Source organism: Anopheles arabiensis, chromosome 3, assembly GCF_016920715.1.
Source record: "Anopheles arabiensis isolate DONGOLA chromosome 3, AaraD3, whole genome shotgun sequence".
In the NCBI taxonomy this organism is placed as follows: Eukaryota; Metazoa; Arthropoda; class Insecta; order Diptera; family Culicidae; genus Anopheles; species Anopheles arabiensis.
Window position 1 is genome coordinate 35,246,848 of NC_053518.1, and position 21,378 is coordinate 35,268,225.

The 21,378-nt window shown below is 43.5% G+C and overlaps 2 protein-coding genes across 2 annotated transcripts; both read right to left on the minus strand.

The window, feature by feature from the left end:
- Nucleotides 1-599: 599 nt before the first annotated feature.
- Nucleotides 600-2,410, minus strand: LOC120899702 (glucose dehydrogenase [FAD, quinone]-like). Its single transcript, XM_040305821.1, has 2 exons — nt 1,687-2,410; nt 600-1,621 (listed from the first exon to the last, which is right to left on the minus strand). Exons 1-2 carry the CDS (start codon nt 2,408-2,410, stop codon nt 600-602), a joined length of 1,746 nt encoding a protein of 581 aa, XP_040161755.1.
- Nucleotides 2,411-3,436: 1,026 nt separating this feature from the next.
- Nucleotides 3,437-5,513, minus strand: LOC120903307 (glucose dehydrogenase [FAD, quinone]-like). The gene is made up of 2 exons (XM_040312649.1): nt 4,632-5,513; nt 3,437-4,563 (listed from the first exon to the last, which is right to left on the minus strand). Exons 1-2 carry the CDS (start codon nt 5,461-5,463, stop codon nt 3,542-3,544), a joined length of 1,854 nt encoding a protein of 617 aa, XP_040168583.1. The 5' UTR covers nt 5,464-5,513; the 3' UTR covers nt 3,437-3,541.
- Nucleotides 5,514-21,378: the final 15,865 nt, after the last annotated feature.

Below are 21,378 nucleotides of genomic sequence, written 5' to 3' on the forward strand. Positions count from 1 at the left end.
CAAAACAAACAACGACTGCTTGTGGAGCTTTAAGGGTACACTTTTTTGATATTCTTCAAACGTTTCCATATACAAAAAAAAACAGACGTCAAGCACGTCAACACTTCTCGCCAGGGCCACTCTTTCTGTCTGTATGCACTGTGACTGGAATGGTGGATTCAATAAATTTCCCGTTTATAAGAAAAAATCATAAAAAGTGGACGTTTCTGACTGACAAATCTGACCGGGGCATGATAGGGCAGAGCCTATGGGCGAAATGTGCGTGAGAGACAGCGCTTGGGAAGCAGTTCGCCCAGTGTGACCTTCGGTATGGAGTAGCAACACCATTCTAAATGGTGTGAACATAGGTAATTTAGAATTCACATACACATGGGCTGGGCGATTTTTCGATATCTCTCTTTTTTGTGTGTAAGTATGTGCTTTATGCACCTATGGGAATCGTTGGTCTCGCGAGCTTTTATTGCATGCCGTGCGTAGTGAGAAGAAGAACGAAAAGAACGATTTTAATGCTGGAACGATTGGAGTTTCTTTATAGTGTACCAATAAGTTTTCAAATGTTGCTTCAATTCTTTGCGTCTCAGTGACCTCCATTCATTTCTTCATTGATTATCCTCCTTGATCATATCAGCTGCCTTCTCCCCGATCAGATAGCTCATGGCACACGTATGCGCGGACGGTGGCTCTGGAATAATGCTCACATCAGCCACCCTCAGCCGACCAATTCCACGAACACGTAGCCGAGGATCAACCACCGCATCAGGATCACCAACCGGGCCCATCGAACACGTGGACACCTGATGCTGGAACGTCGCTGTCTGTCTACGTACATGACACCGCCAGTAGTCATCCGAATTGAACTCAAACTCCTCACATCCCGGCAAAGGCCGTTTGTAAAGCTCAATGCCCAACCGCTGTAAAGGCTCCGCCTCAGCAATCCTCAGCACTTCCCTGATCGAGTACACAAGCGCTTCAACATCGCGCTCATCCTCAAAGTATTGATAATGGAACACGGGATGATGGAATGGGTTACGCGACTTCAGCTCCACCCTACCAACGGTGTGCGTTTTCATAAGCATTGGTAAGAACATAAAGTTCCGCACACCCACCAACGGTCCGTAGTAGTCGCGTATAAGCGCCTCCGGCAATCGGTACGCAGTGCGCAACCCGAACGATGAGTCGAAGCTCATCGAACCGAACGCTTGCATTACCTCAACGTCGGGTAGGTCTGGGTCGGGATCACTAGCGAAAGGGGACTTCACGTACAGCAAGCTTTCGATCGAGTTCGATGTTAACGGACCAGTCCCGTTGCGAAAGCGTAGGATCTCGTCGAGTGTTAGGAACTGTTCCAGATTGAGCAGGTTCTGTTCCACAGGGGATCCGTTGCGCATCGTGAAGATAGGTCCAAATGCTCCACCATGCTCGTACACTCGCCGTCCAACGGGAAGATCTTGAAGAACGCGTATTCCGTGCTGTTGCAGGTGAGCCGCGGGGCCGATTCCTGAGTTCATGAGAAGTTTCGGTGTCTCGAATGCTCCAGCGGAGAGGATCACTTCCCGTCTAGCACGCACTGTGTGATAGCGTTTGTTCTTGGTAAATCGGACTCCGGTGGCTTCCTTGGTGTCTACAATGTGAAACAGAAAGCCAAATATAGTCTTGGAAGCTTTGAATACCTCACCTTCGTCTTACCTTCTTTGAAGAGTATCTGCGTTGCCCACGATCGCGTGGATATATGCAGATTCGGTCGATGACGCACATCCTTCAGATAGGCCGTGCCAGCCGTCACCCGATGACCTTTCTTCGAGTGTGCCTGCAGAAACGAAACGCCTAGAATGTCTCCAGCATTGTAGTCCAGGTACGGATAACCAGATTGTGCCGCACTCGCCACGAACGCTTTGGCCACTTCCGATCTGAACGGACAGTCCTCCACCGACACTCGACCACTCTTCCCGCGGACTCCATTCTCATCAAAATCCTTCACATTGGCATGCTCAATCTTTTTGTAGTACGGCAACACATCCTTCCAGCTCCAACCCTCCATACCGGCACGGGCCCAATTGTCAAAGTCGCGCCTGTTGCCACGCGTGTAGATGATGTTGTTAATGATCGACGAGCCACCAACACCTCGCCCATCCGTCCAGCTGCATTTACGATCGGTTAACCCGAGGCAACCGTACTTCTGGCGCTTCGTCTCGTATCCGAAACTGTAGTCCGACGCCATCAGCATTGGGCCAAGCATGGGCGGTTCCGAAAAGGCAGGTCGTTCGCCACGACCCAGCTCCAGAATCAACACCGACACGGAAGGATCCTCAGACAGACGATTCGCCAGCACACAGCCAGCCGGTCCGGCACCAACGATCACGTAATCGTACACTTTTCTTAGCTGAGGGTTTCCATAATCGATTTCGTTCATTTCGTCTATCATTGTCGTAAGGATACTTAATACACGAGGATCCAGAGTGCCACACACTAGCCAGCAACAGTAACACAGCACTTGAAAGACAACGATCCAGCGCATCATTGTGCGTGCAAACTTGAACGTTTCCTCCACAAAACTAACCGATCTTTACACCAGCAGATCACAGAATGTTCTAACCGGAGCACATGCAGATCCTAATAAATAGAGAATCAGGAGCTAATGGGATTCTGGATGATTCGGAACCGGTTAACTCGCCAGCGCCAGAGCCAGTCAGAATGCGTTTCTGGAGATACGTCACAGCCACAGCCCTATATATGCAATATTTTGTTTTTGTTGTGACGCTTCCCTCATTGGATACACTTGTTTGTCTCGCACGAGCAGCGCTTAGATCATTAACCTCGGGTAAACCTGCGGCACGTGCGGTATTAATGATGTTTTGGCGGGAATATATTTTGCTTTCCCTTTTCATTGATGCTTTCTTGATATTTCGGTCTCTTCGCTTATAACATAAGCAAATGGACCGGTGGGATGGGATGGGAGACGGAAAAACATCTGGGGACATTTATTGTTTTGTTTTGCTGGATGATCTTAACGTTTGTGCTTATATAAGCCTATTTTCTGGTAGCTTTAACAATCTCATTCTACTACAGAGAGATGAACTAAGGCAAATTGTCGAACTGGAAGGTGATGTTAATAATTTAAATAATAAAACAAATATTAGTAAAAGCTTAGTATTGTATTCATCTCGTTGTCAAATTATGGTAATTCAAAGTAAGTTTAGTGATCCTCCGATTCCAAGAGTTTGTTTTTTACAATGAGCAGCTCTACAGAAAAACTTTGGAATACTATGAAGATTCATCATTCAAATAGAAATCTAATGTATCTTAATGAAAAAATACAATAGATTAGAATATATTGCGTTCACATTGATTTGAGTGTAGAAAATTAGCATTTATTGCAATTTCCTTTACATAATTTGACTTAAAGTCATAATGTTTTACAGTTATTTTATTGCTCGATTTAGGTTATTGAAAGTATACCAACTAGTTTTTCGACAGCTGCTTGAGTTTATTATTTAGCTAGTTAGTTGCATCTTAAATTACCCATTTACCTCCACTCATTTCTTCATTGATTATCCTCCTTGATCATATCAGCTGCCTTCTCCCCGATCAGATAGCTCATGGCACACGTATGCGCGGACGGTGGCTCTGGAATAATGCTCACATCAGCCACCCTCAGCCGACCAATTCCACGAACACGTAGCCGAGGATCAACCACCGCATCAGGATCACCAACTGGGCCCATCCGACATGTCGACACTTGATGCTGAAACGTCGTCGTCTGCGTACGTACATGACACCGCCAGTAGTCATCCGAATTAAAAACAAAACCCTCACACCCCGGAACAGGCCGCTTATAAAGCTCAATGCCCAACCGCTGTAAAGGCTCCGCCTCAGCAATCCTCAGCACTTCCCTGATCGAGTACACAAGCGCTTCAACATCGCGCTCATCCTCAAAGTATTGATAATGGAACACAGGATGATGGAATGGGTTACGCGACTTCAGCTCCACCCTACCAACGGTGTGCGTTTTCATAAGCATTGGTAAGAACATAAAGTTCCGCACACCCACCAACGGTCCGTAGTAGTCACGCTTAAGCGCTTCCGGCAACCGGTACACAATACTCGTCGAGATCGAAGAATCAAAGCTCATGGAGACAAACGATTGCATGACCTCAACGTCGGGTAGGTCTGGGTCGGGGTCGCTGGCGAATGGGGACTTCACGTACAGTAAGCTTTCGATTGAGTTTGAAGTTAGTGGACCAGTCCCGTTGCGAAAGCGTAGAATTTCATCCAGCGTAAGAACCTGTTCTAGACTGAGCAGGTTCTGTTCCGCAGGGGATCCGTTGCGCATCGTGAAGATAGGTCCAAATGCTCCACCATGCTCGTACACTCGCCGTCCAACGGGAAGATCTTGAAGAACGCGTATTCCGTGCTGTTGCAGGTGAGCCGCGGGGCCGATTCCTGAGTTCATGAGAAGTTTCGGTGTCTCGAATGCTCCAGCGGAGAGGATCACTTCCCGTCTAGCACGCACTGTATGATAGCGTTTGTTCTTGGTAAATCGGACTCCCGTAGCTTCTTTTCTGTCTGTAAAGCATATATAAAAGTAACCAAATATAATTCTGAAAAGATTGAATTTAGCACCTTCGTCTTACCTTCTTTGAAGAGTATCTGCGTTGCCCACGATCGCGTGGATATATGCAGATTCGGTCGATGACGCACATCCTTCAGATAGGCTGTGCCAGCCGTCACCCGATGACCTTTCTTCGAGTGTGCCTGCAGAAACGAAACGCCTAGAATGTCTCCAGCATTGTAGTCCAGGTACGGATAACCAGATTGTGCCGCACTCGCCACGAACGCTTTGGCCACTTCCGATCTGAACGGACAGTCCTCCACCGACACTCGACCACTCTTCCCGTGGGCGCCATTCTCATCAAAATCCTTCACATTGGCATGCTCAATCTTTTTGTAGTACGGCAACACATCCTTCCAGCTCCAACCCTCCATACCGGCACGGGCCCAATTGTCAAAGTCGCGCCTGTTGCCACGCGTGTAGATGATGTTGTTAATGATCGACGAGCCACCAACACCTCGTCCATGCGTCCAGCTGCATTTACGATCGGTTAACCCGAGGCAACCGTACTTCTGGCGCTTCGTCTCGTATCCGAAACTGTAGTCCGACGCCATCAGCATTGGGCCAAGCATGGGCGGTTCCGAAAAGGCAGGTCGTTCGCCACGACCCAGCTCCAGAATCAACACCGACACGGAAGGATCCTCAGACAGACGATTCGCCAGCACACAGCCAGCCGGTCCGGCACCAACGATCACGTAATCGTACACTTTTCTTAGCTGAGGGTTTCCATAGTCGATGTCGTTCATTTCATCTATCATCTCCGTGAGGCTGTTAAGAACACGAGGATCCAGAGTACCGCACACTAGCCAGCAACAGCAACACAACACTTGAAAGACAACGATCCAGCGCATCATTGTGCGTGCAAACTTGAACGTTTTCTCCACAAAACTAACCGATCTTTACTCCAGCAGATCCCGGAACGTTCTGACCGGGTCACACGTAAATCTCAATAAATATAGAACCATGAACTAACGGGATGCCTAGGAACCGGTTAACTCACAAGCGCCAGAACCAGTTCAAATGCGTGGATAAAGAGACGCCACAGTACGTGCCCTATATTTGCAAATTTTTTGTGACGCTTTCCTCACTGGATACACCTGTTCGTCTTACAAGAACTGCGCTTAGATCATTAACCTTGGGTGAACCTGAGGTTCATGTTTGATGGAGTGTTGGTGATGTTTCTTTTTTGTTAAAAGTTTGGTTTTTGCCTTCGCTCCATTAAAGCCTTCCTGATAAGTTAGCCTCGGGGCTAATAACTTTAGCAAATGGAGGGGCTGCTGGGTGAGAGACGAGAGAGTTTCTTTAGTTTTACGGGATGACCTTAAAGCTTGTGATGATATGAGCCGTTTTTTCTGGTAGCTTTTTCAACCTCATCCCATGGTAGTCTTGCGAGGCGAACTGACTAACGGGAAGGTAATAATGATAACTTATTCATGTATTCCTCTAATTGTCAAATTATGGTAATTAGCGCCGGTAACTGCTTAAACTCCTTATTTTAAGACTTTTTTTTTTAACAGTTGAAAGTTTTTCAGCAAAAATTCCAATGTTATTCCAATGTTCCAATGTTAAGTATTCATTCAAATAAAAATGTTTGGCATTAAATACGGTAGTTTTGAATACGCCGATTCCTCTTTAATTGGAAGATTGCTTTCTAACTTCCATGTAAATTTAATCTTCATAATTTGTCTGAAAGTTACTCCTTTTCAGAGTTATTGTTGGGGTTATAGAAAAAGGCATTTATTTTTCTCTAAAACTGACGATAATCTGTTTTAGACACCAGTTCCCTAATCTCGATCGGAGCAGAAACTCAAAAGCACAAGCGATCGTTAAAAATGACAAATCAAATTGAATGTATTTTAAGTTTATAGAACACTTGGTCACATTCTATAGATATATATATATATATATATATATATATATATATATATATATATATATATATATATATATATATATATATATATATATATATATATATATACTGATTGACGACAGAATAACATTTTCTGTTCATATTGATAACGTCATTAGCAGAGCCAGCCAAATCCTCGGTCTAATAATCCGCTTCATTTCTACGCTCCTTCTAGATCCCTCCATCCTCGCCCTCTATTATCCATCCCCACTCGTCGAAACTTGTACTGTCATAATGATCTCTTGCTAAACTGTCTCAGGCAGTTTCATACAGATTCCGACCATTACATGTTCTTTGCCTTCCTTCCGCTCCCGTCTCCAAGCCTCCTTTCCTTCCACTTTAACCATTTCCTAAATAGTGCATTTTTGTTAGGAACTACTCTTCACAAATTAGAGCTAGACAGTGTTATTTTCTAAGCTTTATCTTTAATATTTGTCAACCCTACAAGGCGTTCAAATGGTTTGAAATAAATAAATAAATAAATAAAAAACTGACCAACATTATTAAGGACCAGAGATTAAATCAATTGTTGTATTTCATCAACTTAGGCTAGCATTCTTCTTCAGTATCGTGTGAAACGAGGGTTTAATAATTGTAACATGAAATATTCCTTCATTCCTTCCTAAACTTCAAATAACTGAAACATTCAGCAGAGAATTGGCAATAATTTCCTTTAAATCATGTGCGAAAGTATTTCACCTTTCCGTATGCCTTCCATCTCTCACATCACACCGCAGCCAACTTACATACAACTTTAAAATACCTTCCAAATATCCTACTGTGTCAACGCTCAACCCGTTCGCCTTTCGATTATCAACCCAGCAACAAACGAGCGCTTTATTATGTCATATTATCATTTTGTCACCGGTCCGTGTCCGTCCGATCCGTGTGCCGCGGCACCACTTTCTACGCGATCCGCGTCCCTCCCTGCCCACCTCAAACCCTTTGCATGCGCAAACACGCGCCCTCGTCCCTGTCCCTGTGTTCACGGTTCGGCGGGTCTTTATCATCATCCCTTTTTTTTTGTTGGCTGTGTGACAAAGACACTGCGGCACGCAATGATGGAAATTGATACAGTGAACTGTTTCACAGTGAACCAAAACAACGCACACAAAAAACCCCAGCATGTTCGCATCGCACCGTGTGCTTCACTGCCATGATCACTCTTAAGCCTGCTGCGGCTGCTGCTGCTGCTGCTCTACATTTATGAACATGCTTTCCTGGTCCTGGTACTGGTTTTCATAAATCCCTCCCAAACTGGTGGGGTTTTATTCTGCTACGGCTGTATATACTCCTCTCCGTTGGTCCGTTGTGTTCGGTTGGCTGATTTGATTAAATGTTTACATTATCCTTTTAATTTCCTCACCACTCATTTTTCATGTTTGTGTGCTTCCCCGTCCACGCTCTTAGTCTGTACGGCGCTGAAGAGAAAATGTCACAATTTGCCTTCCGTTTTTGTGTTCGCTCTCTTTCCCCCCCTCGGGGAAGCTCGCTATTTTCACAACAGATTATTTTCACACTACTCAAACAATAAATCTTCTTTCATCTGGGTGTCTATAACGCAGCACACATGGGAAGATGGAGTATGCACGACATGCCAGCGTCCATCAAGCGTAAAAAGTATTTATCGGGCCACCGGGTCGTCGTGCAATTTTTGAATCCCTACATAAATTTACAAATAATTACATTCCACACACACACACGGATGATGCCTCAAGCGATACCTTTGGCAGGTGCTGCCATGCCCTTTAGAGCCCGTGACCACTTCCCTATCCTTCTAATGCTACGGTTCTAGTACCGAAGCCTATCTCACCCTACCGTACGGCCGTGGCCCTTTAACGCCCTCTGCTTATCGGGTGTGGTGTGTCACATTCCCAGTGGAATTATGTCCCATACTTCTGGCACAAATGGGTGAGTGCGATCGTCTCAATAACTTGTTTATAATTTCACACTTAATTCATCTGACAGATGTCATTCCGGGTATCGCTGTTCGGGTGGTGGCGTTTTTTGCCTCCTGGCCGTGGCACAAAAGGGAATACTGTGCCAAAGGAAGCGATCCATTTACTCAATCGCACACGATACATCATATTATTTGTTAACCGGGTAAAGAAGTCACTCACCGGAACCGTAATCGGCCCTGTTTTCTTCCCCGCGTGCGCGTCCTGTTTTGCCACCGTGGTTTGCGAGCGACGGGAGATCCTGTGTCAACTACCACGATGGAAGGATGACGATGATGTTGTTGATGATGATGATGATGCTGATGGTTGAGGGCGCTTTCCAAAGGGGAAAAGGGAATCTATTTCCACGGTCCTACCCATCATCGGATTCCCTTGAATGGCAGACAAGCATGACAAGCTCCAGCACACACACACAGGCGGCATACAATAGGAATGAAACACTGTGACAAAATAGAGTAAACATTAATAAAGAAACGCACGGGATAAATCGGAAAAGATATATTTACCTTTATATGGGGGGTTTTCCTTTTTTTTTGCTTACTTCTTTGACGGTACATTTGTCACAGTCGTGCGTATGAGAGGACATTTTTTTTATTTTTCTGTTTTATTCAATCTACTTTGCTGTTTGAAGGGGCTTTGATTTGAGGCACCACCGACGGTCCCTTGGCGGTGTTGTAAGTGGTGGTGGTGGTGGTGTTGTACGGTATTGCAAATATATTTTCAATTATCATTCTGTTTCCGACCGAGCATCTGGAGCCATGTATGATCCTGTTAGATGGCAGAACGAGACGACACAAGCCCTTACTCTCTAGAGATTACAATCGATGACGGGAGATAGATAGATGTGAAATGGATAAAAAAGAGTACCAACGAGTTCGCCCAATAAAACAAATAAAATCAAACAAACGCGTCACACAGCGAAAGAGAGCTCCGGTCAGCTCGACCATTTCGAGGGGTCAGTGAAGCGTTGGTATGCATTTTATTGATATAAATTTGTAATAAAATATGTATCAAACTAATGCATTTCATGGGGTCATTGGTCCGCTTTCCAAGCTTCAAAGAGAATAGCCCGATGAGCTGACCAGGCTTCTGGCCGGAATGCGCATCATACAGCATCGTTTGCAGACCCTCCCGGGACTGTCCACCCTTGCACGGTAAGACAATAGAAGCACGGTCGGTCGGTCCTGCCTGCTCGCATCATGTGAGGTCAAGTGTGCTGCAGCCCGGGCCCCAAATCGCAATCGGTCGGGATAATTACTGAATAAATCATGACGTAAAATTGATTGCCTTTTGCCCGTTCGATACGTGATACCGTGGTGTAGTGAGGCGGTGAGGTTGTGCCATACCGTATGTATCAATCTGTAATGTGCAAGTGTGCACACACATAGGCACACTCGTATCAGCGCATTGCTGTGCTGTATTCAGTTGGGACCGATAGAGCACTATACTGTTGCTGTCCCTTCATTTTTGTCTACATAATTGCAGCTCGGATTTTTCCTGCCCGGGATGACGTTATCTAATTTTAGCATCGGGAGCATTAGTCCACGAGACGCGCAACGGGCAATGGATTTATTGGATCAATGATATCGGTAGCTCGTTTGAAAGGGGCCTCATTTCTACTGCGGAAAGGCTTCTAAGGAACGTTCTGGATTAAAATGTTGTGTAAATGTAAGATAAGGCTAAGATTTGATGAAGAAAGTCCACCTAAAAGTATGCAATGCGCATTACAATAATGTCTTGTTAAGGAAGAATGACATCCTCTTGGGTTTAATAGTAAAAAGGTGGAACTTTGTGCAAAGATGGTCATTTATATTGTTTCAATTAAGATATGCCTTAAGGTTGTTATAACTTTTTAAATACACGGAATGGTCTTATTAGATTTTTTGTATCGATCGCTGGTTATTCTTTCAATCAAATTATTAAAATATGTGCTGCATGAAAATATATCTTGAGTTTGTTAAGGTCCAAATTTACTTAAAATACGCCTTGATTTTTGCATTATGCATTACCATATTGATTTGTTAAGGTGTATCTGATGTTTTAAGTTTGAAAAAGCTTGACATAGTTTAAAATAGTTATCTATTTTGTTTATAGTTTTATTTTGTTTTTTTATGTTTTGCTTTTCCGTTATTCTTACACTATTCTATTACTCTTTATGAATAATATAAACCGATCAAAAGATTCCTATCCAAACATACCCACATCATTTAAATCAAAGTACCGCGAAGAAAAGCCAATTTAAAGATAAAATGAAAGATATATGACTGATAGCCTGGCACAAACGCATCGCTTTCGTTTTGTGTATTCTGTAATATTTTAATACCCTTTTGACCATATCGAGCTGTGGTCGCAGGATTCCTGGCCGTGTCTCCCTTTGCCCCTCAAAACCCACCAAAGGTAAACGATGAATTGACGCAACAAAACCAAGCGCTCCAATGCCTTCGCCTTCTGCCGTTCGGTTTTGGTTCCGTTGGCTAGAGTGCTTCGTGCATAATTGAATACGAAAGTGGAAAAACCGTCCGACCGAGCCGAGTATGTCAACACGTGGTCGCTGTTTGTCGCTGGTTGTCGTGTTGTCACACCGAGAACCGAACCAACCGTACCCAGCCCAGCCCAACCCAACACCAAAGTCTGCAGGCCCAAGAACCAAAGGAGACAGCACGGCGACAGTGTTCTCTTGGCGGTGTCTTGCACGGATTCCCTGAATCCCCGTCCTGTGGCAAACAACAGCACTAAAAAAAAAACTCCCAAAAGAGCACAGTTAGCTTCAGCCAGCAAGAAAACACATCCTGCTCCTGGCTGCCCATGGGGAACGGTCGCCCCGGCCACGAAACGGTTCTTTGTGTCGCGCACGATGTGGTAAAGCAAATTTTGATTCACCATCAATTTTAAGTGGTAGAAAGAATTATTGAATTCCCTCCTCCCACTCCCCCTCCCAGTGTCCCTTTTGGGCCGGGGAATTCCGGCCGAATGATCAAAGGGAAAAGAGCCCAGCGGCAGTGTCGCATTCGAAATTGCGCGACGAAACGAAATCGCGGTCGCTCATTGAATTATCAATATCTACGAAATGGATCTGACCAGAGCGTTCGCTTCGGTGGCATCTTTCAAAAATGTTTCACCCCCAAAAACCCCTGGGCAAGAAGGAAAAAGGACATTCCGCCCCGAAAGCTCCGAGCTGGCCCAGTGTCGTCATTTCGTGGGGGTATTTTTGACATTGAATTGAAAGTCGAATGTGAACGGGAGCTGCCGGTGAGGGGAATTGACAAGGGCGGGGTGGCGAGAAGGGATAAAATAATGCCACTCTGTCTGGTCCGACCGACGAACGACGTGTTTGGGCGGCAGGCCACCGTCAAGACAGGAAGCCCACTGCCTTTTGCTGATCGGCTGCTGAGCTGTTCTTAAATGGTGCAATGGTGAAATCAAAGTAGCCACGGGGACCAGTGCACGGGACGTAACCCTTACCAACGGAGTGTTGCAACGTGTCGTGTTGTGTGTGTTTTGTCGGGATGCCTTTATTCTTTGCCATATTTCCTTGAACACCTGAGCATTTTTTAAATTATAAATTTATAAATACAGTGTGAATCAAATCCCTGCGCGTGCCCTCCAGTCTCCGGTGGCCATCCACTGCACCGTTATGGCAACGAGCTGGATCGAGTCGTACAAGGCGGCTGGAAGTTACAAGACGATGCTACAAAAAAGGAATACCGCTCTCGCTGCACAAACCAGCCAGGAAGGAAGGAGTTGAAGGCATTTGTTGTTTTTTTTACCTTTTTGCATTTTTCTTTCACTTTTCGCACCTTTTTTTTTTTTTGTTTGTTTGCACTGCACTGCATCCACTGTGTTCCATTTTCTGAACGCCAAACATCAAGATTCGTTTGAATGACAGAATGAGCAGGGCTGCATGGCTTGCTCTGGTTGCCTGGTCGGGCAGGGGGCTCGCTTGCGCGCGATGTGATCGCACCGACAGATCGCACAAAAACACTGCATCGTGATTTTCGGACAATGGGGTTTGGCGCTCTGGTTTTATGGCCTGGGCGAATGGGTGAAAGAAATATGAGCCGCAATATAAATAAAATATTACCGCTGCCCGATTAAGGAAGCTGCTTTCTGGAGCATTTGGTAGAGCACTTTCAGGCAACGGTAGCAATTTTGGAGATGTGGAAATGAGTGAGCAAACTATTGGCGATACATTAGATATAAGCCACAACAGAAGGGTTTTAGGACTTTCTTGACTTTAAACAATTTTCAACTGCCACTGAACGAAGTTCATTCAAACCAGGCCATTTCAGAGAGGCGTATTCTTACCTTATATGCAAATTTCCCTTCTTTTGTACCGCTTTATTTTATTACAAAATCAATACGAGCTTCGAGCTGACACGCATTATTAACCGGCAAGCAATCATAGCTATAGTGCCATTTAGCTTCCTGCACTGGTCCCATTAATACCGTTAAAGGCAGATTTGCCGGCTTTGGTAGGATTTTCTACACCGTGCCTTTAGCGTGATTCCCCGACATGCAAATTCAATTTTCCTCCAGATCACACACACACACCGCCAAGGCTTCCACGTGCGAGGAATTTAAATCTTTCGTTACGCCGCTTTAGAGTGCGCATCATCCGTGTAGGGAAACCTCTGCTTCTTCTTGGGGCGATAAAATAAATACAGCGAACGTAACACACACACACACACAGAGAAAAAAAAATCGTTGAATTATTTGTCACCCGGAAGTCTTACGAACGTTAAATAAATAGCTAAAAAAAGAACGAACAACCATCGAACGAGAAATAACGTTTGCATATTAATAAACGGTCAAAATCCACCGTGAAAATGACCGTAAAGAAGCGCCGAATTGGTCGTGGATTCAATTATTTAAATTTCATTAACGTAAAGTACCGGATCGTGTCGATTAGTTTTATGATGATCGCTCTTCCTTGACAGGGGGAGGATTTTACGCTTCCGCTGCTGCTGCTGCTGCTGCTACTGTGCCACCCGGGGAAAATATGACAAATTTGATTAAAACTCCCATTTTGAAGTGAGACCGTTTCTTCGCTTTGCCCGCCTGTGGTGCGTGCGCCGAGTTCCCGCTGTTGCTGTTTCCCGCTTTCCCGATCCCCGAGATAAGGTTCGGGCACACAATGCCAACGCCCGGTTTTGGCGTTTAAGGCAATGAGGGAAGAAACCTGAATTGTTATGCAAAGTTGGGGTGCAAAGAGTGTGACCAACAATTGGCCAAATATTACTGGCAATTTATTATCATTTTAAAGGCATCCGTATCGGTGAGCACCGGGACGGGCGGGCGCGTATGTTTGGTGCCGGTGTTAGAGGAAGTTGGAATGATGTTAATGGAAAGTGTTGCCGGGAATCCTTTGGAAGCAGGGATTGGGAAAAATGGGTACAATATGTTTGGTTTTGTAATTATTTAAATTTGAATGCATAATCAATCGTTTCCGTTTGACGATGATTTTTATGCACATTGTACATATGCACATGCTTTGAATATGATAAAATTGTATGGAATTAAAGATGTTTATGATTTTTGTTATTGTTTTTGTTCGATAAGTAGTAATGTAAAGAGAAGGCATTTAATTAAAAAAAAAATAAACTTACAAATTTTGGCCTTTCAGTTGAAGTTAAAATTTTTGAAAAAAGTAGCAAAGAGGATTATTATACATGAAAAGATAAAAAATGAAAAGTATATTAATTTAATTATAACATTTAATATCATTCAATTGCATATAACATTTAATTAAAAAAAGATACTTACAGATTTTGGCCTTTCAATTAAAGTTAAATTTTTTGAAAAAAGTAGCAAAGAGCATTATTATACATGAAAAGAAAAAAATGAAAAGTAGTTTAAAGCAATGGAATATATACGTCTGAAGAAGAAGCCTTTATTACACGTTTAATATTATTACTATTATTATTATTATTGATATTATTATTTTTATTTTATTATTATTATTATTATTATTTTTATTATTATTATAATTATTAGTATTATTATTATTATTATTATTATTATTATTATTATTATTATTATTATTATTATTATTATTATTATTATTATTATTATTATTATTATTATTATTATAATTATTATTATTATTATTATTATTATTATTATTATTATTATTATTATTATTATTATTATTATTATTATTATTATTATTATTATTATTATTATTATTATTATTATTATTATTATTATTATTATTATTATTATTATTATTATTATTATTATTATTATTATTATGCTGGCCTACAGAATTTAATATTTGTCTCCTAATTTATACAGTTAGTGAACTCATTCAACAAGAACTGATAAAAAGTAAAGAAATCAATTAAATAAGACAAAGAAATAAAAAATCATTAAGCTGCGCAACGTTTGTTTAAGTATATGTATACTTACGATAAGATCAACAATGCTGACGATTATTCTATACGAGTTGATCATACCTAAAGGTGGGTTTATTAGAAGCAAATACCGTACACTTTCATTTAGCATTTTAATTTTAATTTTAAGCAAAATTTCCCGAAAACATCATCATTTCAACACAAAAAATATATATTGTTTGTAAATCCAACTCAACGTGGCCATTTTTGTATTCGTTTCCATTCGTGTCCTGTTTTTTGCCCTCGCTTCAATGCCCATCCCTCACTGACTGTAAGCTGTAAACAGGATAAACTAAATGTACTATCAGCAAAGACAATACAAACAAGGAGGGCCCCCCATTCGGCCCTCCTTCGAATAGCATTATTATAAAATTTTGAACATGCACGTGCGGCATCTCAAGTTTGCGTGACGTAAATCTTAAGCCGCGATAAAAATCGTAACACCGTTTTCCGCTTTTGCTGTGCCCCATTTTCCTGGAAGGGTCCTTTTTTTACGCGCTCACTCGCGCCCATCCTACCTTTGCTCTTATTGGCCAAACCTGGGCACAGCGAACACAGGCGTCTCGATCCATCGTTAAAACAAATCCTTTCCATGGACAGAGTAGCGACCGAACTAGGATGCAGAACGTGGGGTTTGGCAGTGTTTGGAAGCTGCGCTAAACAAAACGTCCTCAACCTTTCCACCTTATAGCGACGTTTCGGTAGCAAAAAAAAGCGAGGAAAGCAGCGGATGGAAAGCCTTTTTATCAAAAACAATAAATTTTCAAATAAATAAAACCCAAAAGATCCCGTTTCCGCTTGTTTTCCCCATCTTGCCACTGCCAGCCGTATCCGATAAAACAAAAATTGCCATAAAAATCTCATCTGTATGGATAAAATGTAATATCTCGCACCAGCAGTACACCTACTATTCCAACCACCACTTCCCGGCCCCTAGTGCTCCTCTAAGGGTGGAGAAAACCGCCCACATTTGCAAAATGGACGCCAGTGACAACCAAAAGATGAGGAAAGGAAGCAAAAACAATAAAAAAACGGTACGCAATAGGGATACAGGATCGCGCGCGACGAGGCCTCGAGGCCTCAAATTGTCCTCCCGGTCTTTTTTTGTTATTTTGGGGAGGTAAAAAAGGGATTTTCCGTACAGCTTCCGATGAGCTTACTTTTATTTTCCCCCGCTCCGTAGTTTGTTATGGGGGGGTTTTCCTTTTTTTTTTGGCACACAGTTTTTCACAACGATATGGAGTCGGATCGGGTGATTCTTTCCGCACTTACTCCGCTTCTTTTATTGTATTGCTTTTTTTCCTCTTTCCGGGGGGGGGGGGGGGGAAGGTGTAGGTTTATGCTTTTTTTCCTTGGCACTCCCCTTGCTGCCTGCAAGATCAATATTTTTCCATCCTTACCACACACACACTCACACACACCGGTTAGTGGCAGGCTGAGGGTGAAGGGACGCGGAAAAAGGATCAAACGAGCTGGAAAAGGTGTGTGTGTGGGCTTGGCGGTAACATAAATATGGCGGAAACAGGGCCACGTTGGCCATTGTTGGGGTTTTTTTGTATCACACACCCACACCCCACATCCCCACCTAGTGTGGATGGAAAAAGTCACCCACTCAAAGACCGACTGAAAGAAAGGGGGGGAAAAAGGGCAAATAAAAGTAATGCTCGTCCGAGAAAAAAGTATAACTCAACCCAAGAGCGGTACAAAATTAAAGGCCAAACAAAAGAAGAAGAGAAATACGCTGAAAAATAGTATATTTTATCTTCCCATTCCTATTTTTCGGCCGTTTTCCATCGCCTTTTTTTCCTTCTTCTAACCGGGTGAGATTTCGTCCATTTTGTAAGGAGCCCGAACAGAGTAGGCTGATAATGGGCGCTGGTGGGGGCCAAATTTCTCATAAAATAAGTTCACGATAACCTTTTCCTGCCCGATCGGTTGCATCGGTTGCCACAGGGAGCAGGGAGGGAGGGATTTTTCCACATCAGAGTATGCCTTGAACCGTCCATATCGTTTGAAGCAGCGAGCAGCGAGCTTTACTGTACGCCCGAGAGGGCAATTCAGCTCAACACGGCGACCCGCAATATTTTTCTTTATATCCTTTCTCTCTCTTTTTTTGCACTTCGTTCCGCTTTTTCTGTTTCAACAAACAACAGAGAACCAGTAGTAGTAGTAGCAGTAGTAGTAGCACGCAAAAAATGGGGTAAAAGGATCCACTCAACTCGGCTGCCCCGCTTTTTTTGCTGCTGCCGCAGGGCTTTTGAGAGCTCTCGCTCGCTTTGCAAATAAAATTGAGATGTATTTTGTTACAACTATAAAAAAACAGCGAGCCCCCCTCCTGGTCAAAAGACAAATGCTTTATTTTATTATACATTTATGTAAATTTTTCGAGATTATACCTTTTGCTCGGTGAATTTTTTTATCTCTTCTAAACAAAAAAGGGAGCGAGGGGACAGAAAACGGTTCGTCAAGCCAAGGGCTGGGAAATAAAGGGTATGCACCGGTTGAGTGGAGGGTAAAAATGGCAAACGTACGTACGTATATTTCACGTTTCATTGTTTGGCTAGCCTTCGGCCTTTGGAAGATACGCCTACGCCCCGTGCTGCCTCGCTTCGGGTCCTGCTTTTCGGTCTTTCAAAACTTCATATCGGAGCGTAATGGTGTTGGAAGAAAAATCGCTTTGAATAATCGGTTTATCTAAGTATTGTGCAAGGTTTCCCATTTCTCCTACCGCGCAGTACAGGGTACAGGCTCGTGGGCAAGGGCTTAGGGGAGGTGGTAAAATGGTAACACAGAGCAGTTGTTTAGGAGAACAATCAAATGTTTATGTTATGAGCCAGCAAAGCATTACAATTTGTTACGGAAATAAGGACACAGGGAGATATTTAATTAAAGGAATAAAGGATTTTTTGTGCTCGATTAAATGTATTTTTTGTTATTGAATTTTTTTCACAGACAATTTTGGTCCTATTTTGCGTATCACTCCCTTAAACCCATTATTCAATTTTGCTTCACTCGGAGCAATAAATTTTGCATCCCTAAAAGCATAAATATTCAATCAAAGACCGAACTCATCCTTTTTCCCATCCTTTCCCAGACGAACGTTTCAGGCGCATTCACAAGACAAGCCGTCTCCATAAATCGTTCCCCCGTACTACTACTACTACTATTGGAAGCTCGAAAATTACACCGAAAAGAACAAGAAGTACAAAAATTTGAACTCTTGCCAAAAGTCATCTTATCCCATTGCAAAGAAGCGACTCCAAGAGAAAAAGGGAAGCAAAATACACCGACAATCCGTTGTACAACATAGCGCGGCTAGATTGGGGATTTTCATTTGGTGTTCCACGCAGGGGTCCAGCTGGAGGGGGGGGGGAGAGGGTCTTTTGCCACAAACATGCTATGATTTATGTTGCTTAATGGGAAATTAGCATCAGCAGGCAAACTTTACTCCCTCTTCTTGTCCTTTCTATCGCTATTTTTCGCCCAACACCGCTCCGCGGTTGGGTTCGTCGCTTAGTCGCTGATTCTTCCGTAATCGACTTTGCGTTGCGTTAGAGAGGTTTTTTTTTCTTCTCTTTCGTTTTTTGTAGACGGAATCACTTTCAATAAGGGGCTGGAAAGGAACAACATTCCCTCACTTCTTCGCTTGGCAAAGCGGTTCCGTCCGTGGGTGCCCATCCCCACGTTCCGGGTGGCGTGCAATCGAGAGTGTGTTTTTCATTTATTTTCTCAAACGCAAGAGATTGCTTTTCCTGCTTTTCACCACCACCACCACCACAGCCAGCAGACAGCTTCAAGGCAGCACAAAAAACACACTCCACACTGCCAAGATGAAACAAATCAAGAAGAACACTTCTTAAGGGAGCACAAGCAGTTGCCCTGTGCCAAAACATCAAAAGAAAAGCGGACCTTTTCTTTTCCTTTTGGCAGACCCTCTGGGCATCAAAAACCCAAATTTTGAACCGAAGAGTGGATCGTAGAGTGAAGGAAGGCAAAATAAGTGTAACACAGCGCCAAAAACAACAGCACGCTTCAACGCAAACCGTAAATTTTGCATTTCATAAATTTGTTTTGAAGCAAAGTTAGAACAGATTAGTGGGAACCTTCACCTCAACCGTTTTGGGTGGGCCAACTCAAACTTCCTGCGGTGCGGTAAGTCTCACCCACGGTAAAGTTAATTAATTTACGCAACTTTGTGGCTGTTTTTTGAGCCATAATTTACTTCCCTTTTTTTAAGTGACCCAAGTGGCTCCATAAGGGCTCGTAGCTAAAATCTATGTTTTAACCTCTCACCAGGACGTCTACCACTCTAATATTCTTTTCCTTAATTTTTCTCCCATAAAAAACCCATCTTGATGTTCTCCCTCCGGGTTTATTCCTTCAAAATCTCAGCAATCATAATCCCCGCAACGCCGATTGTGCCATAATTCTATGCACAGATTTATACATCACACACATTCCGGCTTCGCAAAGCGCACACCACCCACCGTGAGGATAATTGCATCCGTGTTGGATTTACGCCCCTGCTACACCCCTGCCTACCAGCACGGGCACCGGACTCATCTCAAGAAGTGACTGCTCCCTTTTAAGGTGACATTCAAAAACGCACAAATCCGTAGATGGACTAAATATGTTAGCTCAAAAGCACGCGTGCTTTCTTTTCCCCTTCATTTGGGTCGGGTAGCTTTTCCTAGTGTCAAAATCTGAATCCGAATGTTCACACCCCGATCAAAGTCGGCGATGGTGGCAATGTGAAAGAGCTGAGCAGCAAGAGAGAGAGAGAGAGAGAGAGAGAGAGAGAAAGAGAGAGAGAGAGAGAGAGAGAGAGGGAAGGAAACAACAAAAAAAGATGACAACATTTCCATTAATAACTCGAGAGATTATTTTAATCCCCTTTTCCGCATTTCGGGGTGGGTGCAGATGCAGATGCAGCATTACTTTATGTTGAAATGTACCCAAACACACACAGCACAGCTCAGAGACACAGAGGCCAAGCAATCGCTCTATTGACTGTGAAATTGTACACTTGTTCACCATATTTATCCCTTCATGGGGGAGATGACTCGACACCGGCAACTAGATTAAACCCGGCCTTAGGACGCGACTTTTCGCCCCTTTTTGTTTCGAGCAGCGCAATTTATCTATTCATAGCCGGTGCTGTTCATGTTGTCGGACAAAACAGGCGAAAATTATCACTGCCAAAGTATGCTTTGGTCCTGTATTACCCCTTATAAGGAACGCCAGGCACCCCTTCTGTCTAGTTCAGGGGAAGCAACTGTGTTACCAAATTGGGAAACTGTAGCGCAAGTGATCTGGAAGGTGATTTTTTGTGAGTAAATCTACAGTGGAAGACGGACAGAATGGATGCGCGTGGTCGGTAAAGCAGAAAATTATGTTTCGGACAAAGACGGTGTGTGTGTGTGTTTTTGGAAGCAGTAAAGTGCCGGGCAGGGACATGAAGCAAGGTGTGATACGGACGATTGGGATGAATGGAACTTAATCTTCATAATTGTGCTTCCGACAGAGAGCCCTGCTGAAGGGTGTCCCTGTTTCGTGGTTCGAAAATGTTCAATAAACCATATTCTAGACCGTCCAGCTAAGGGTGTACTCTATCTGGTGTCCTTTTAAATTTAGCTCTTTTCTGTTTAGCTGGCTTTATTCCACTACTCAGAGCAATGGTGAGTCTTCCTAATTGATAGTTTTCTAGAGGTTTTTGTCTTTTTTTAAATGATTTTTCCTTTGCCAAAGATTCTAACAAAGTGTAGTACACCCTTAGCACCCGAAGCAACCCATAGTAACGACACCCGGAACATAGGGGAACCGTGCACACGGAAGCCGTGTATAACGAGCAAATGCATCCAGATGGCAAAGTGGTTTAGAGTTAATCTTTTGTTCGTTCGGCAGTTTCTTCCCTGGACGACCACCGCACTCCCCACCCAGCTGGGTAGTCATTTCCGCGGTCGGGTTCCGGGTACCGCTTTAATGACGGTTCCACACGGCACCGAACTACCACCGACACTGTGTTGGTTGGGCTGTGGATGCATTGTGGAACCCTACCGTACCTACCGTTTTAGACAATTACCTCGCAAGATTTTCCGTTCGGGGTCAGGGTTCAACCTGCATCTCTATTTCTCCCCCTCCCTGGCGTTAGCGTTACACAGTTTCTAGTTTTATGGTGGGATGGACACCTCCTTTTTTGTGCTGTTCGCTTTTGGTTCCTGCTGTCCCTACAAAGTGTTTCGATGGGTTTCAAAGAAGGAAACGTTCCGAGAGGAGGGCAACACGATTGCCATCTATTAATTTGACAAAAAGCCAGTGCGGAGCAGCGATAGTTTTATTGATGTTTGCATAAGCTGGTGGGTTCGGGTTGTCCATTGAATGATTGGTTTTGGTGAATTATTAGTATGCAATGGGTTTTTTTTTCTTTTCTAGCCATTCTTGATGGCAATATCGAAAACCATAGCCATATGTGCGTGATGCAATCGATAATGCGGTCAGGTTAAAGGT

What these genes read in the sequence shown, in the direction of transcription:
- LOC120899702 (XM_040305821.1), bottom strand. Translation starts at nt 2,410, where the DNA reads ATGAACGAAATCGATTATGGAAACCCTCAGCTAAGAAAAGTGTACGAT. An exon ending in GCAGATACTCTTCAAAGAAG is followed by an intron (nt 1,622 to 1,686) that starts GTAAGACGAAGG and finishes TTCACATTGTAG; the next exon opens with ACACCAAGGAAGCCACCGGA.
- LOC120903307 (XM_040312649.1), bottom strand. Translation starts at nt 5,463, where the DNA reads ATGATGCGCTGGATCGTTGTCTTTCAAGTGTTGTGTTGCTGTTGCTGG. An exon ending in GCAGATACTCTTCAAAGAAG is followed by an intron (nt 4,564 to 4,631) that starts GTAAGACGAAGG and finishes TATGCTTTACAG; the next exon opens with ACAGAAAAGAAGCTACGGGA.